Source organism: Ursus americanus, chromosome 11 (genome assembly GCF_024610735.1).
Source record: "Ursus americanus isolate L20-20 chromosome 11, mUrsAme1.1.p, whole genome shotgun sequence".
NCBI lineage: Eukaryota > Metazoa > Chordata > Mammalia > Carnivora > Ursidae > Ursus > Ursus americanus.
The window spans coordinates 49,016,794-49,035,871 of NC_142137.1; the positions used below are offsets into that span (position 1 = coordinate 49,016,794).

The 19,078-nt window shown below is 34.4% G+C and overlaps 1 protein-coding gene across 5 annotated transcripts in view; it reads right to left on the minus strand.

Annotated features, from left to right (window-relative positions):
• Window positions 1-5,512: 5,512 nt before the first annotated feature.
• The window catches only part of BCLAF1 (BCL2 associated transcription factor 1), a 29,334-nt gene continuing 15,768 nt past the window's right edge, over window positions 5,513-19,078 (minus strand). For 2 of the 5 annotated variants that reach the window (XM_045814708.2, XM_045814707.2), the window contains exons 8-13: window positions 18,879-18,963; window positions 16,279-16,454; window positions 14,972-15,152; window positions 13,752-13,898; window positions 8,260-8,472; window positions 5,513-8,112 (exon numbers count right to left, since the gene is read on the minus strand). In XM_045814708.2, the coding sequence (XP_045670664.1) occupies window positions 8,107-8,112; window positions 8,260-8,472; window positions 13,752-13,898; window positions 14,972-15,152; window positions 16,279-16,454; window positions 18,879-18,963 (808 nt within the window). In that variant the 3' untranslated portion in view covers window positions 5,513-8,106. Of the gene's footprint in view, window positions 8,113-8,259; window positions 8,473-13,751; window positions 13,899-14,971; window positions 15,153-15,982; window positions 16,146-16,278; window positions 16,455-18,878; window positions 18,964-19,078 lie in introns of those variants that run through there. The other 3 variants (XM_045814711.2, XM_045814710.2, XR_006782854.2) reach the window with 2 other exon arrangements.

A 19,078-nucleotide genomic window follows, 5' to 3' on the forward strand; every position in this document is an offset into this window, starting at 1 on the left:
GGCAGGTTGGTGGTTTTCCCCATCTGCTATTTGGAGGTTCATTACCTAGTTTAATTGAAAATGCTATTCATAGGTATTTGGTTTTGCCATCCAAATGTATTTTTCCATTTTCCTGACTACTAATACACTATAGTTAATCATCATGCTATGTTCTGGATCCCCAACACCAAGAATTTTTTATTCATCTTTACACCCAATGCCAGGCATACTTTTTCACTGAATAAACGAAAGGAGAGAGGCCAAGGGCTGGTTTGGACCAAGACTAGAAAGATGTGTGTACTCAATCTTGCCAACTGCCTAGCAGAACCCCATTAGCCTGTGTCACAAGTTTAAGTTTCTGGTGATAGGTGAATTCAAATTACTATAATTATCTTAAGTAGTGGGACAGAATACAAGTTAACATTCTATCAAAGGAGGAAATAGCCTCTCCAACCTTAACCATAGGGTCTCATGAAAATGTGATCTCCAGATTGGGATGCACCCACCCAGAAAATTCATTTAAATATCGCATTTCAAAAAGAAAAATACTTAGGCCCTTTTCCCTTCTGTTCTGCTTATGATTGAAGCCTTTCAGGGGTAGTACCAAAGCAGTACATTTAAACCAACCAGTGCTATTTAAAAGATTACACACCTTTTAAAATTAAATAAACCTTTACATTTATTCAAAAATTTTAAATATTTGAGCAATTAAGACCAAGATTTTCCTTGATATTAAAATATTTCAAATTAAACTCTGCTGAAAATCTCATTTTGTCTTGGACAATTAAAATAGTTAAAACAGTTAAGACCTGCTAACTGTATTTCAACGTCTACTATGTATCAATACTACAGTAATATCTGTACACTATAAATTGCTATTTACTTGTAGTGATATATTAAAATTATAAAATCTAAATATTTATAGTCCTAAAAGCAGGATTTCTTTTTATCTGAACCCTTAAATAATTTCATTAAAAGAAAATCTAAGTTATGCTTAGTACTTGAATCCAAAGGTCTTATGTGTCTACAATTACTGATTCTATTTTGAACAAAAATAGTCTACTACAGCTAGACCTCTCTAAAAGCATAAAGGTGAACTGCTGCTTGATTTTTCTGGTTCCATTTTTTTTAGAAGATTCATAGGACTTCATAGATTCTGTAACCTGTTTCCTGATACAATCATATGTTCTCAAGTAGATATGCCTTGACTCTTGTCAATCACTTAAAAAGAGCTGGTTAAAACCTAGAACACAGGAAAAAATAGTTAAAGGATGCCCTTCCAGTCTTATTCTGCTTCTGGATCACCCAGTCAGTCAGCTATACACCAGTGCAACGGTTTGCATTTAGCCCTTTTCAATTTTTACCAATTATCAACTCATAATTTTCAATACTGTCATGGCCCCAAGTAATAGGAATAAAAATAGTCTACATCATAAAAATTCCAAGTGACTGATTTGGATGATCTTACAGCTAACAAGTTATTTGCCATCCAAAGATTTAACATATATAAAGAGTATGGCGTCAGTCTTAAAAACCAATCTAAGCTCATTCCTATCAGAACACTGAAAAAATGTAGCAACATGCAGTATTTCCTTTTAATTATCACTGGTAACTTCAGCTGATAAGATACAATTTAATAAAGCAAGCACCTGAGAGTAAAAGGGAACTCTTAATCTTGAATTACGTAATCTAGAACACTAGGGAAAAAGTTTAGGTTCAGGCAGCACAGCATTCCTGACAAAGAGATCCAGATTCTCTGTACTTCTTTAAACAGAAAACTGGCTTTTCACAAGCTAGCTGCTCTACTTGTCAGGGCACCTGGGCTGCTCATTTGGTTAAGGTTAAGCATCTAACTCTTGATTTCGGCTCAGGTCATGATCTCAGGGGTCCTGAGATTGAGTCTGGTAAGGGGCTCCATGCTGGGGGGGGGCGCGGGGGGGGGGGGTCCTGCATGAAATTCTCTCCCTCTACCCCTCCCCCGCTCATACACACGCACGCACACTCAATCTCTCTCAAATAAAACAAATTAAAAAAAAAAAAAAACCTAGGGGCGCCTGGGTGGCTCAGTCATTAAGTGTCTGCCTTCGGCTCAGGGAGTGATCCCAGGGTCCTGGGATCAAGCCCCGCATCGGGCTCCCTGCTCCGCTGAGAGCCTACATCTTCCCCTCCCACTCCTCCTGCTTGTGTTCCCTCTCTCACTGGCTGTCTCTCTGTCAAATAAATAAATAAAATCTTAAAAAAAAAAAAAAACCTAGCTGTCAAATATTAGCTCATTGAGTCAATAACAGTCTATGTACCCTATATGGTTCTGGTTCTGTCCTCTAAATATGGAACATGTTAAAATGAGGCAGGACAAAGTAATATAAAATGTCCTTCCTGGTCATACGGAATTTGAATTTGACTCTATTTCCTTTTTTAAGGGAAAACCCTTTAAATACTTGAGGACTGCTATCAAGGACCCACCCCAGTCATCATTACTCTATACTACAGTAAACATACCTTCTCCATCAAGAACCCATCTCAGTTACCATTCCTCTACAGTAAACATTCCTTTTCCAATTTATTCACATGACACTATTTCAAACCTCAAGCTCCTGGTTCCTCTTCCTTTAAACATATTGTTTACTCTTAAAAACATGATACTCCAAAACAATACACAAGAGTGACATGAACCATGTATAAAAAGATTAATGATCTAACTCCTCTATTCACTACAATCTGAAATCTCTTCTATTCAGCACATTTTAAGGCAGCTTAGACTGTATTAGGTTTTAGTGACAGCCATAAAACAAATTGGCTAATACCAGTCAAACCTCTATACATACACAATTATATCATGCTTTCACTATACATTCAAGGAGCATTTATTTCATACCTATACTATGTATGGCATACACAATGCACAATGCTCAAAACGAAACACATATATTCTGGGAAAGGAAGACATTTAAATGGAATGAGTTGCTAGCCTAAAAGAATGTGCTACATTCAATGAGTACAAAAAAAGAATTTGGAATTTTTGCCAGCGTGTAAGATTTTAAGATAGGTAAGTGAGCAACAGTGGGTAAGGCACAAAGGCAAAAAACCAGCTCACATTGTTCATCTTGCCTAACAGTTTAGGCAAGGGGAAGACACTGAAGGGTTTCAACCTAAAAATGACATTAATTTTAAAACTGGAAAACATCCCTTTAGATGACAACAGATGAAATTTAAGGGTCAAGAGTCCAAATTAGATGTCTACTGCAGCAGCTGAGCTATCTTTACCACAATATTATACGGGTTAAAAGTAGACAACACTTTGATTTTGAAATATGAGTATTATCACCAAATGTATGCATAGACTATAACCATATACCGACATTAACCAATTAAATTTGGTATTTTATTACAACTTTCTTTTCATGCTTACATTTGGTGATGATATTCAGTTTCTTCCAAAAAATTCAAAGTGTACTTAACATTCCCCTCAAGGCAGCTTTAGATGTACCCTAATAAAAAATTTGTAAGTTTTCCCTTTTTGGTACATTATTATGACCTTCCATAGTCAACGGCCAGATAAGGTAGCAAATAAACAACTATTCTGGAAGATGAGAATAGTATTCTTTTTCTGCGGCTTTACACATTCCATGAAATTCACCAATTACGATGACAGTACCAAGAAGAGAAGTCCTTCCAAGTCACCTAATTTTAAGGTGTACTTAATTATCATCTACTTTTACTAAAAGGAGTGCTCATCGAGAAGTCGAGCAGCCCCAAGACATTACTAAGAAAAATCTGATTCTGATTCTTAGGAGACCAACCCTCTTCTACTTGCAAGAATCAAGATTATCTTCCACATTTTTTTTTTTAAAGATTTTATTTATTTGACAGAGAGAGAGAGAAACAGTGAGAGAAGGAACACAAGCAGGGGGAGTGGGAGAGGAAGCAGCAGGCTCCCAGCAGAGCAGGGAGCCCAATGCGGGGCTCAATCCCAGGACCCTGAGATTAGGCCCTAAACTGAAGGCAGACGCTTAATGACCGAGCCACCTAGGCGCCCCTATCTCCGCATTTTAAGAGTGCAGGAAATCAGTTCACTGTGGCAAAACAGCTAAAATGTCTGTAGGAAAAATATTTTTCTTATGCAGAGATCATTACAAATAAGGCACATTATTTGAGATTCTTAGTAGTGAAGCACCATCCTAATGCCTGTGTTCTTTTTTTAACCAGTGGGATCCATTTTTAAAGGCTAAAGTTAAAAGGTAACATACCAATATAAAAGAGAACTAGAAGACTTAATTAAATGTACAACTTTGGCTTCATTTGCATAGTTGACACACACTAATCATTACTGAATATCTGAGAAACCTAAGGAGAACAGCTTATCAATCTACACAATCGCTAAAGCTCTTGAGGAAGACAATGGATTACAACTAATTTCCATATATTCCTGGATTCTAAGAAACTGAGTAATCTTGTTGACTTAAAACTCATTAACATGGGCTCCTAATTTTTAGTACCTACATCAATGAACTGAACAATTAGAAATTAGACCCTTGACATTCAGACTTAACAATGGTTTCAATAATATTTGATAACCCTTAATGTATGGTAAATAATATTTTAAAATTTTGTTAAAGGATATATCAAGATCTACTGCTCAGAAACTAAGTCCAGTCAAACACAATCCCATGACAATAAATTTTATTTCTCCAATTGCCTTCCCTACTTAGCAACTTCATAAATTGAAACAGGTCTCTGTACTTCTCTAAATGTGAAATAACATGGTTCCATGTGAAACAAATACTCCCAAAGGGATTCCAGTTGAAACCCAAAAAGAAAAAGGAAAAAAACCATGTAAACTTTAGAGCAAAAAGAGTTAAAGGTCCCTAATAAATAAGCATACTTATAATGTAGGAAACAGGTATATAACATTAAAACTACCCAGTATAATACGTTAAGCATCCACACAAAGCTCTTATTTGTCTAACAAAGTTTTAAAGGGATAATTTGTCATTTTATTAGGCAAAATAGAACTGCTTTAGGACACAAATTTCTGTGAAATCCTTTTGTTTGAAGTTGACAGAATGGTCCACTTTATATTTCAAATAATTTCTAAGAGGGGCACAGTAAGAATTATACCAGACCCTACTCAAAATGAACAAGCCTAACAAAACAAAATCCAACCTCTTTAATGACTACTACAGTTTTTAAAAAGAAGAGAAGTAATGCTGATTCTTTGTAGTATTATGGCTAACAAGTTCCTGTATTACCACAAGAACTAGAAGACTAGACCAGAAATCTGGAATTCCTGAATCCTTAATAATAGAATTATCCACTATAAAATTTCCCCATTTTTCCCAGGGAAAACAAAAAAACAGTAAATGGGGTTTGAGAAGTTTTCTAAAGTATTTATCAGCCCCCCAAAAGCCACAACATACCAGTAATTTTACCAACAGAGGAGGTGGTATTCTAAACTCTATAATAGGCCATAGAAATCAGTTGTATAGAACAGACACAGAAATAGTCTCAAAATCAGGTAAACAAACAACGGCTATTACCACTTATGACATTTTATTGGCATATGACAATTTACAAGGGTCCCTGTTGCAATATACATCACACTGAGTAAGAATCGTTTAGCCATCTACATTCATTCGTATTGGGTAGTATTTTTACTCAAATTATAATTTAATTCCCAACACTTGATTTTAACTGTGACAAAAGGGAACAAATAGTAATTCCTTAAAGTTGGATGCAACTGGAAAAACATATTTTGCTATTTTATATTAAAATTCCTAAGATGTTGAAAGGTATACACACCTAGGACTGAGTCATGGCCTTCTTAAACAGCTTTCTTAATCCTTCCTGGAAATATCCTTTGGTTCACTTTTATTTTCCTTCTCTAGGCAAAGGAAGTCTGTTAATGCAGGTATCAGAGTTATTATTTTTCTGGCATTTGTTAACAAAATTCCTTACCAAGAGGAACCATTCAGCTTTACGATATGTTGTGAAGTGTAGAGTTAAATTGTGGCTTTAAAAAACACAACATAGGCTTTCATATGCTTGGCTCTGAAAAAGGTAACATCCACAATGGCATCCTACTGCAGAGTTCTATCATGCTTCCCACTAAATTCTTGTATAATCCTTTCCTCAATTTTGTTTAATAGAATAAAAGTAACCAAATCATTTATCTATTTGGATTAAAGCAATGCATTTGCACTTAAAGTATAACTTGCTGATAGGACTTAGGGAGCTTTACTCCCACTCCCTATTAAATAATTTCTCAGCAAATTCCCGTTCTCCTATTGTCTTAAGTGGAAAAACAAAACTGCACATTTACAGTCATGCACAGAGATTCAGTATCTAACCAAATAATTGTTAAAATAAAAGCTAAATTATCTGTATAAAATAAAATGGTTGTGAAAATTCTCCTGTGTTGAAGATTAAATCCATGTTGCTTTAGCATATAATTAAGTATCATTCTGACTAGGAGAATATTAGCTGTGTCCTGATTAATGCAATACAAACTTGCTTTGACAGTATTTCCTCTGCTCTGTTAACAATTTCAGAAAAGACAAAATAGGAGAATCATGCAATACTAAAGATCCCAGGGCCATACACATCACATATATTGAGTTTTGTTCTCGTATTTTTCCCTCTTACAATTCTTAGCAAATGCCCCTGGCTGCAATCAAGGTGCTAGGAGCACTGCAAATCATCAAGTGAGGATGAAAGATCCATGTACTTAAGATCTCTGAAAGTTTACACTAACAGAATAAGCATTACTAGTGCAAACATATACAGATAATTTGGTTGCTGAATTAACAAATGAAATTTGACTATCAATGAGCAGACAATACAAACTTAACACTGAAATTTACTATTTCCGATTTTCATCTTAAGAGCGATCAGCATAAACATACAGGTTATTCACATCTGAAAGATTATCTACCTGAAGAATAGAACCCTTGGGAAGAAAAAGAAAAAGCCATTTTATAAACTGCAACTGAAATAGGGAAAAAAGTAAAACCAAGTTAGACCAATGTTGCAACAAACTTCCTGTCAAAACTTTTTATTGAAAAACAAGTTACTTAAAATACTACTAATGAACAAATGTTTTGGTTTGCCTATTTTTCCTTACGGTTAGACTACAAACTAATGTTTCAGCTATCCAGAAGCTCAAATAAATATGTAAGATATGAAATCAGGTACATCCTTCTAATGTATCAAGTTATTCTGCAGGATAATCCTCTTCCATACCAAGACCGGGATTACAGGTTTTGTTCTGTTTTACTTTTTTAAGGTAATACATTTGGTAGGAATGGACTTTTTATTTGTATTGTTACAGACCAGCTCCTCTCTCAAAAAGATTAACTGATACCTAAGACCATGACTCAAACTTTCAAATTAGAAGAGAAAGAGAACATTGAATTTTGAGCCCAGAAAGTAAAGGATCCTAAGAATAGTTTTTATAGGCCACTGCTTGCTTTCAGTTTAAAAAACAAAAAAAATCTCATACTTTTGGATCTTTTAATAGCTTGTACTTTTTAGCTATTGGTAAAGCTTTTTTTTTTTATTTTCTCTTAAACATCTGCTGACATGTTAAACTAACTTAGTTTACCAAAGTAAAAACCTTTTCTGTGGTACACCTCAAAAATTAGTCACCCTACAATGTAGTGTGTTTGAATTAAGGAGAATGTTAAACAGATGTATACAGTTAAAATAATTAGTGTGGTCTCTATAAACAACTTCTGTTCAGGGATTTGTATGTAGAGCTAACGTTTACTTCAGAATAAACATTAACAAACAGGGAAGGAAGAGAATCAGAACTTTCACAGAGCTGTACTTGACCATATCTTATAGACAAAGCGAATTACAATGCATGTAACAAAAACAGTAAAAGTATTTTTTAAAAGTTGATAGTTACAAATATGGTACGTAACAATTTTCTACTTTATTTCAGTACAATTTTCAACATACAGTCTACTATTTTTCAAGATATTTGAAGACTTAAAACAAAATCTCTATTGACTACTTGCAAACAGTAAAATTTAAGTAAAATGCTTACATTCTTATTTGAAAACAAAAATCAGGTAAAAAATGGTGGGTGCAAGTTCTGCTCTCTGTTGCAATCTCACTCCAGATTTACTATTCCTAAAATAAGAGAGAGAGAGAGAGAGAGAAGATTAGCAAAAATGTGGAGAGTGAAAATGATCCATAATAATCACTGTCCCTCAAAACGAAAAAATTAATTAGCCCACCAAACCGTGTCAGAATCACTAACAAGCTGAAATTTTCTACCTTTTCTTCTTTGCGTCTGTCCTTCTTTTCTTCATTATTTTCCATGGTCTCTTCTTCATCTTCAACAATCCCGTCCCCTTGGTATTTGTCATGAGTCCATTTTGGACTGCTACCTGATTTTTTGAAGTTAAAGCGCCCTCTGCCACGTTGAAAAGTACCACGACCTCTTCCTCTTTTGGCCCAATAATCCACACCATCATCTCTGTCATCATGCTACAGAGAGGTTAAAAACAATCATCACTAAAATGTCTTTCTTATAAGGAAAATGATCACATCCCCTATCTTAAGTCATGGTATAAATCTTCTGAAGACTAGGGTATGTAAGATTGGTAATGTTCTAAAACACATTAAACCAAAGCCAGTAACACTGAAGTTTTCGGCAAAAATATTTTCCATTGTGAAAGCAAATAATTACTGCTTTATAACCCAAGCATTGAGAGCTGTCAGATTTTTTGGAGAATTTCAACTGCTAAATTACTGCCAACTTCCAAAATTTTGACTTTTTTGCATTCCATTATTTCAATCTAAGTCCACTGGCTAACATACTATATGTAAATGAGATAAAATAACCAATAATGTCCCCCAAAAATTACCAGTCATAAAACATTAAAAAGTCATAGAAATATCATTACAACACTATAAAATCTGTTAAATAAAATAAGTGGTATGAATTACACCTTACATATTGGAATAGATTTTAAAATCTTACTGAGATTTAAAACTTGATGTACATTACACATCAATCTTCTAAGCTAGAGAATTTCACATGCCAATTCATGACCACATGGTCCCTAGAATAATACCTCAACTTGAATCTTCTTTACCAACATGAAGTACTATAGCTTTTTATTACTTTTAGCTATTATTTTAACCTTAATTTCTCATTAACTATATCCAAATACAGATATTCCCCAAATTATAAATTATTCCATTAATTTAAACAATCTGCAAACTTGAAAAGCACTTTATTTTGTGGATGAGTATTACAAAATACAAAAACAAAAAGCCGAAGTTCTTCTGTAATGTAATTTAATTAATTGCTGCCCAACTCAAACTCTCAAGTCTGTCACTTTTAAAAAATGGAAAGTAGAGCAAAATAATGCCCCTTAATGAAACAACAGGTATAATGCAAACAATGTGCATAACCTACGGAATACTTGACCAACTGTCCAAAAGTCACGAAAACTTTTTCATAAGTATTATGTGATACAAGCACCTTTTCCAAAACACAATTCATGTAATACAGATCACCCTCACGGCATGAACTGCAAAGCTCAGTTACGTAAATAACACACCACGCAGAAGAGCAGTTACCAATTTCCAATAATCTATCTTTACCAAACCGATGAAAAGTGACTAGCTCGAGACGTGTAGGACTCCATAAAGAATGAATTTAGGAATGTCAGAAGTGTAGATTTCAGAATATCAGGAAGTTCAACAGAAACCTGAAATAAAGTATTTTAAAATACTCTGCCACTCAAAATCATAGCCACACAACTACATAATTTCAGGCTCTCTTTTGGTATTAGCACAAACAACTCTACAGTCTGTTTCTGGTGTTTACACAGTATTCTATCCATTTGTGGGAAGAAGCAAACAGGTTTTGGAGTCAGAGACATGGGTTTAAATCTAAACAGAGGCTGTGTGACTTTACTTCCTCATTTTAAAAATGGGAGACAGCCGTGAAAGAACACAGATGATCTGTAACAAGCGTCCAGCCGAGGGCATGACAAGCAAGCACTCTAACAGTAGTAATAACAATTTTTACTAAGGTAAGACACTGTTCTGAGCACTTTCCATGTATTTACTTATCTAATTCTCAAAGAACCCTATAAAATACTGTTACTAATCCCACTTCAGATATAAAGAAACTGAGGCACTGCGTTACTTGCCCAAGGCCACAAAACTAATCCTTTCCACTACTCCCTAGGCCCATCACCCAGAGAATTCATTTCCTAGGTATCTTGGTGGCAGTAAGTGATTACCATATAAGACAGCTAATAACAACATTCTCATGCTAAGTGAACTCTTAACCCTCAAGTTCTAACTTCCAAGATTTTAGTCCTACTACAATTTTTAAAAATTACTTCACATGATAAAGGGTCAGATAAGTGAGATATTTACAATGCACAAAACACATAAACAAAAAAGGCCATATTAGAACAAGACCTGGGGGCCTCTGGGCAGCTCAGTCCGTTAAGCGTCTAACTCTTGATTTTGGCTCAAGTCATGATCTCAGAGTCCTGAGACAGAGCCCTGCATCTGGCTCTGCGCTCAGCAGGGAAGTCTGATCAAGATTCTCTCTCCTGCTCCCTCTGCCCCTTGCCGCTCGGCGTGCCCTCTCTCTCAAATAATCTTAAAAAAAAAAAAAAAAAAAAAGACCTTCTGAATCCTCTCATCTTTTCTCAACAAAATGATCAAGTTTCAAAAATTGATCAAACCTCCTACCCTGAGGCCCCTTCCACACCAGGGATTTTTCTCTTCCTCAGAAGACAACATCAACACTGAGAGTCTGTCCACTTCCATACTTTCCCTACTTGATCCAACTCTTCACATACTCACCCCCCCTCCATAGAATTTCAGGTTCTAAGATAGACTATCCTTCTAGAGTACTTATTATTGGAAACATTACCATATCTTTGCATAAATCAGAGATTAGAGATGAGAAAAGAATGCAACAAATGTTACTATTACTCAATATTGGAGAGAGAATGGTAGGGTGCTTTCAGAACCTGGCTCTCAGGCCCAAGGCATGGGTTCAAATCCAGAGCCCTGTTCTACTAGGCATGTAACCTTGGTCAAGTGCTCAACCTCTGTACCCCATTGTTTTTCATCTGTAAAAGTGGAATAAAGGACTCATCTCAAAATGATTTTTTATAAGCATGAAATAAGTTTATGTATGTAAGACACTTAGAAAGGCGCCTACCTAGGATAATACATATGCTCAATAAATCTTACGTTGTTATTATTACTACTAAATATTAATGCTTCAGTACCAAAGTTCCATATTTGATTGAAATTATTCTGAAAGAACCTCAGGGAACATCTGTAAGTTTTCAACCTCATCTCTTCTGAATATTTTTGTTTATATTTCTATTCTTAGCAGTAGCAGTGTATAAAATATCTTTGCAAAAGCAAAATCTTTCAAATTTAAATATCCACGTAAAAACCAAAGCTGTTATTTTTCAATGGTTCATTAATTAAGAACCAAAATAATTAACTGTGGGAATAGATTTATAAGAAATATATTAACATTTTAATTTTCACTAGAAGTGAACATTAGTTTCTGTCAAATGCATGTTTTATATAGAAATGCAGGTTTTTAAATATAGCCCAGAACAGCAACATGTAAAATGTTACTGCTACTTGTAAGATGCTAAATTCTTAAAATAACACATTCTTCCTCTCATCAGTAAAACTACCACCTAAATGCCAAACTAAAATGATACATCCTAATTTAAGATAGAAATTACAACACCAGATTCTGAAAGAATGCCAGAGAAAAACAAAGGTCTGGCCTAAATTAAGTATTTGTAAAACATTCAAAGTATTAAATAATTAGCATCCACTTGTTCACCTCTCATTTCCCTCTTAACTTTCTGACCTTTAACATTTGGTTTCCTCTTCTAGCATTTTTTTTTTAAATGAACAGTGTGGCAATTTTACTATCACTCACTCCTCACCCCACCTTTGACAGGGTGGCCTTTTAATCTCTTCCAACTGAGCGATCTGGCTTTGGCTCCTAAATTTTTTCTCTCTATAGACCCGCCTTAGCAACAACCCATTGCACTCTGCATTTAGTTTCTCCCAGGCACTTCGAGAACAGAACTTAATTTTCTCCTCAAACTGGATTCTTTCCCCTGTATTCCCGATCTTAGAGAGAGATCCCTTCATCTCACTACCAACCCCCAACTACATACAGGGTCCCTGAACAAGTCCTCATAAATGTTACTCAACTTTTCTAATATCTAAGCCTTTAGTTCGACACTCAGTAACTCTCAGATCTGTCTGTACAACCATGGTTTTTCTAAACTCTGGTTAAAATCCAAATTTATTAAGATATTATGGCCTTTCACAACTTGGCTTCTGCTTTTTCTTAATTTTACTAAACTTACACTAACCATCTAGCCATAGAGTTCTATCTCAAAATGTTTCACTCCTGCAATTTGCAGTACACCTGCCTATCTTTTAAACTGAAGATTCAAGCCCACTTCCTCTAAGAAGGCTCTCCTCAGCACTCTCTCCTTGGAAATAATCCTCCATTTCCTGCTTTGGAGGAAATTCACCGCATGTATTTAGAACATTTGTTTCTAAATTTGTTCCAGCCAAGAATTGAAATCATTATTTACTTTTGCATTCATAGTACCTAGTATAAACAGCAGTCTGTGAATATATAAATTCTTAAATCAAAAAGGAGATCAATCTTTTAAGCTTTCCTATAACTAAATATAATGCCTTTCCCTGTCCACATGGTCAACTCACACAATTCAAACAAGTTTAAATTTCCCCTCAGAGGAGCATGTATTGAGTAAATATTATGTATAATAACTCTAAAAATTTTTTCAGACCTTGGTCATTAAAGTACTCAAGAGAGTCAAATAGAAATTAATTTTTGATTGCCATTCTTCAAACAATATAGATCTACTTCAGCATATAGCTCTCTCCTCTCACTTAGCAGACAGGTTATGGGCATTCAGCGGTATTCATAAAAAGCCAAATAAAAGACACGATTCCATTAATCTAATATTATTTTCCTCCTTGCTTCTGCAAAACAACTAATCTTCAGAACTAGTCTCTGAAACAGACTTCTCTGAAAAGCTATGATAAAAGTAAGTATTTCTGCAAAGAGTTTTGGTATTTTCTAAATTATCTATAATGCTGGACCCTTTTCTCCCATGTCAAACTGCAGAAAATTTCCATCATTACCTAGAAACTCTTTCAGGACCCACCACCTCTAGTTCCATCCCTTAGAAAACTACTTCAAGAAGGAATTGTATCACAAGCACATTAGTGTACCTAGCAACTTTTCCACATGTAATTTTATCTTCCTTTTATTCCAATGGAAGTAAACAGCCTCCCTGAGATTCTTAATTATGTGTACTGTGAAAGAATTCTTCTCTTTGTCTTTCATTTAAACAGACAGCTGTGATGATGAAAGGTAAATCTTAATGAGAAGTTTCTATAACAGTCATCGTCTTATAGACAGATATGAAGCATATGTTAATGTTCTTCTCTGAATGTGGCTACTATCAAATCAGGTACATTTTTAATTTACCCTGATCAGACTATAGGTGCTATCAATGAAGTATAAACAGGACCAAAGGGACCCACGTTTTCAAAACTTCAAATCATCTGGGTCATGAATTTTTAAAAGGTTGCCTGCATTATGGTGAAAACTTCTCATAGTAGTGGATATCTGTACTCAAATGTATTCACCCAGTATGCTTTGAAAATTAATGCAAACCAAATAAACACAGATTTCTAACACCCACCAAGAAGTACTTCTTGCTCTTTGGGGTATATTCTGGATCCCATTCCTCTTCCTTCGGTCTCTTTTGAAAAGTAGTATTTGAGTTGTTTGGACCAGTATTTGTCCCAGCAAAAACTCCTCTGGCTCTTCCTCTGCCTCTAATTCGAAACTGATTAACATTAACAAAGTTGTTTAGTAATGCAATCAAAAGGTATTTAGTTACATGCAAACTCTAATTTTACTGCAGTAACAAAAAACATATTCCCTAATTTCCTTCCTAAATCTCAATTTCATAGCCACTGAGGACAGAAAGGGTGGCTATTTTATATTATAGGCAAAAAAAATTCTGCCTACTGACAGTTGAAAAGGTTAAGAAATGCAGTCAATCTAAGTATTAGCATAGTGACTGCACTTTCATGGCCTGAAATATTTTTAAATAAAAAAGTTAGTTCTTTTCCCTTTTACTAGCCAGAAGAGTTGTCTAATTCTTTGAATTATCACAGGAGTCCCAAGTGTTCAACTACACCTATCACAATATAAGCAAAGCTCTTCTCTTTCCTAAATGATCTAATTAATGAACCCTACTAATAATTGACTGGATACTTGCTTACAGTGGCAATCTGAATATAGAACTTGAAGAGTCAAGAAGATGCACTACTATGAAGTCATTAAATTAATAATTACAACAATTTTATGCAAATATGGGGATACTGTGTATGCTATGTAGAATAAAAAGAAAAATTATATGATTTCTATGATTACACGCATACAAGCAAGGACTAGAAGGCAAAATAGGCAAAATAAAAATAGTTGTAATACAGAGATTAGGGGTTTTTTTTAATGTTTTAAGGTATCTTAAACTAAGTGATTAAAGAACTGGATCTCAAATCAGTAACTTTACTTGACTCTTGGGTCTTTATGCACTATGTACAGATATTCATTCCAAAGTTTAAAAAAGCATCTAGTTTATATATACATATGAATTTTTTTTAAATTAGACAAAAACACTTATTTTTTACTCTGTATGCAAAGAAAGCATCATCCCAGCTCCAGTCCCTCCTCCCAACCTTTAAATGGTGTATCTTAATGAAGACGTATCAAATACTATTTCACTTTTCAAGACTAATTCTTGACTGTTAAGAGTAATGACTCAGGACAATGTCTAAATCATGTATTTTTAACTTTCCTTATGCACAGTGCTCTAAAGTCCTACCAACAATCAAAGGTATTTCTACTACTTACAAAGGTTCCTCGTGGTCGGCTAACTCCTCCAAAGCTTGAGTATTCTTTCAGTTCATGGTGAGTTTTAAATTCTTCTTCTCTTTCCTTCTTACTCTCCTTTTCTTCTCGAGAACTGGGAGAAGAAGGTGATGCTGAAGAGGATGAAGATCGAGAATGATCTTGCTCTCTACTTTTATGTTTACTGCAAAATAAACAAAGAAAACAAAAAAATATGTGCTACTTTAAAAAAGATAAAAGACCCTGTTGAATCTTATAATAAAAGGGATATTTTTCAAGTCAAAAAAAAAAAAAACTATCCCCTATTAAAATTATTACATAACTAAAATGATTGGGTGCTAAACTTTGACACAGTCTGTTTCCATTCTCCTTCAGTTATTTTTTTTTTTTTTACATAACTACTAAAAAACATGCTATGGCCTGCCAGTTAAAAACTAGCAGTCTGAAAACTTCAAGAATAAGGTTCAGTTCTTCAATATTTTTAACTTTTTTGTTGTTATTTTAAGGAAAGGAAAAGAAGAGTAGGAAAAAGTAAGAATGTTCTTAAGGCCAAGTTTCAAAATGACTGCAGTTTGTACACCCTGGGTTAGAACAGTTGGTATGGTCTGGGCCATAACTCCATGATAGAAATTAAAAGCATATGACATACAAATACCAGTCATAAATTAAAAAACACGAGTAAAATCCACCATTTACCTAATGAATAGCAAGAAAACGATTATCTATGATACTGAGTATTCCTACTATGTATTTGACTTTATGATGATCAATTTTATATGGTTCTAATGCAACACCCGAAAAGGTCATACCTGCGATAACTCTTACCACTGCTAACAGTATCCATGGAAACATTACTTTGAAAGATAAATACACATTGCTATTTTATAAAAACTAGTCCTTCCTCCCCCCATCTCTCCCATGTTAAACCACTAGGTATCAGTTTAAAATTCTTGTACTCTGGGTGTTATGAGTTGAAAAAGTGCGGAATCAAGCATAACGAACCAAAGTTCTTACACAAACTGTTTCTAGAAATGCACTGCATTGAAGTCCAACCTCCTGATGTAGCCTGGATAATAGGACACATTAATTTGTCATTTTTTTTTTCAGTGTTAGCTTGCTATTCCAAAGTTTTTGTCCTCATCCACCATAAGCCGTGTAAAAGACAAATACATTTTTGCTGTAAAACAAATAATTTTAATTGTTTAAATTTAAACATTCGATTACACAGTCAAAATTGAAAGCAATTAAGCTGACAATTATTAAAGGCTAATTAGAAGCTAAAACCTAACTCACACAGTTTTAACAATTACCTGTCATCTTTGTAAGATTTGTATTCCTTGTAATCTTTTGGAGTTTTTTCCTGCTTTCTCGATCCACTGGATTCCCTGGAGCCCTTGGAATCCCCCCGTTCTTTACTTCTTTCTTTTCTCCGACGATCAATGTCATGCCGAAGATCAGCAGAATCACACCTTAATTTTTTATCTCCCTATAAAAAGACAAATGTAAAATACAGATTTCAGGAGAGAGATAAGAAAAAAATAATATATATATATATATATATAGCCAAATTTTATGCCAGTTCCTAAACTGGCATTTTAGTATCAGAACAGAGTGGACCATAACATACTACTTCCACACTTAGTTTTAGTTTTTGTTAAAAAAATATGCTTGGTTGTTTTGACTAAACATTTGTATACACAGTGCAACAGGACTGGGGAAGTTATGAAAAGCTGATTATCTTGAAAATGTCATAGGTTTTAGGTTTTTGTTCAAAGCAATCCATAAAAATCTCTGTACAGTAGAATGACAATTATTTTTCCACTCAGCACATCCTCACTGTCATCACTCATCCTTTTCATAGGGTTTTTTTTTAAATAGTTGAACAATGATAGAGGTTATACTCTATCTGTAGTTGTGCTATATAGCCTTCTACCTACAAAGTTGAGGGATCCTAAAGTAATGGTTCTCATTATTTAAGCCTCATTATCATCAAACTCTTCCCAACAAATTGACCAACCCAATAAAAACCACTTCAAAAGGAAGAATTGTGTAATTTCCATAACATGCAAGTGGAGTATGATTAATAAAACCAAATAAGGTTGAATAAGGGTAGAAACAAAGCCAGAAAGAGATTATTCCCAATCCTGTACTCAGTATTTTGGGCCATATACTGCCCTTTCTCAATTCAGGTATTGCAACGGACATTAGTTTAACTGGGTCACAATTCACCTCCTTCTTGTTCCATTGCTTTTTCAAATACTATATAATTTAGGAAGATGGAAAGAGGCATCTAGGAATGAAGAAAAATTATACATCAGTAAGATGCTAAGCAATGTGGACATCCTTGCTAGTATTCAACAATAAGAAGTACTTACTCTGGGAAATCTAGCTATGATATTCATAAGCATTCATAAAACTGAAAGTATAAATATATCTCCAAATGATTATCAACTACTCACCTATTTGCTCCCTGGGTAACAAAGGAAGTCTAATCAAGAGCAAAAACCTTCCTTATTCACTTAGGTATTCCAAGCCCACAAGTAACAAGATAATTTAAGTAAAACTACTTTATAAACTCCAAAACTATACACACATTAAATAATAACACATATTTATTAATTATTCATTCAGATTAGAAGACGAAGGATAAAAAGCAATGTCATATCCTCTTGTCCATCAATAAGTAATCACTATTTTCTCTCCTCCAGATGAAAATCTGGTGAATAATGAGGAAAGAAACAAGATACTCACTCTGTCAGAGCACAAGGATAGACTAAATTGTTGGCAAAACAAAATTAACCAATATGGAACCCAAGATATTGAAAGTAAAAGCCAAGATTAGTATGCAACTTTCAGAATCTGTTTTTCCAAGATCAGTATGCCCCATACAAAGCGACCACTTTCTTTTGAGCTCTAAATTTCGTATCTGGTAAGTTAATAGGATGCCCTATTAAAATATTTGTATAATACAACTATTAATAACAGCTTCTGGTAATGAAAGCGCCAATGTTTTCATAACAGCTCAACTATTTAACTCTGCAAAGCACATGTAGTCTCTTTTTTCTGATTAGAAAACCAAATGTCCAAGACGCTAATTATTTTCCAAGTTATCACAGAGATAATACTTGGCTACAGCCAAAATTGGAACCAAGCAGCATTTCCAAGTCCCCAACCTTTCCATTACAATGGACAGTTGCTCCTTTTCTACTTGTTCCTACATTTCTGCTAGACCCGTATGGCCTGCCATATGGACTAGCCTACCTAGAAAACACCAATTTCAAATCATCAGAATGTATCACAGTCCCCCCTTACAAAAACATTCTATTCTCACAGACCTCCCTCCCCCAACATTCACAGGTTCTTCGCTCAAGTTTTAAAAACATTTTTCCCCAACCCACAAAAATTCCAATAGTGACAGTTTTTATTCCAAATGTTCATTTGTAAATCAGTTCTTAGAATGTTTCTTAGTCCAGATCAAAAATGACCAGTAGCATGGGGATTTCTTGTTCTTGCTGTGAAAAACCTAGAAATACTAATTTCAGCATACATAAATCAAGGGATATTTATTCTGGCTCATCTATTTCACCTCAAAACTTCATAGGAAAACCCTGCCATAATTTGTTTTTATAATTTTCCTTTACCTACCACTTGATTCTTCACCCTTTACTTAGAACAAATTTCTTCCTTTCATTACCATTTTTAAAAATTACTTTGGTTTTACTTAGATACATAGTATACTGTCAGCTTAATTTCTTTTAAGGAAGGAACACTATATACACTACCGTAAATGCATTTATTTACAAGTTAAAAATAGACGATCTCTGCAAACATTTTGTCTACACAAACTATACTTAATATATATCATTAAGTTAAACTTAACATTAAAAAAAAACGTCCATTCAAAACATACCTTTTGATTTTCTTCTTTAAAAACTCTCTCTTCCCCTGCTAAACGAGTATGCTTCCTCAGGGCACTTGGAGAGATGTCAATTCTCCTTAATGTAAAATAAAATCTATTTGTAGTCACATTAACTTTATGGTTCAAAAGATTCCTCAGAACTGTCCATTTGAATAAAGGAAATAACTAGACAGTTATTTCTCTCCCAGATA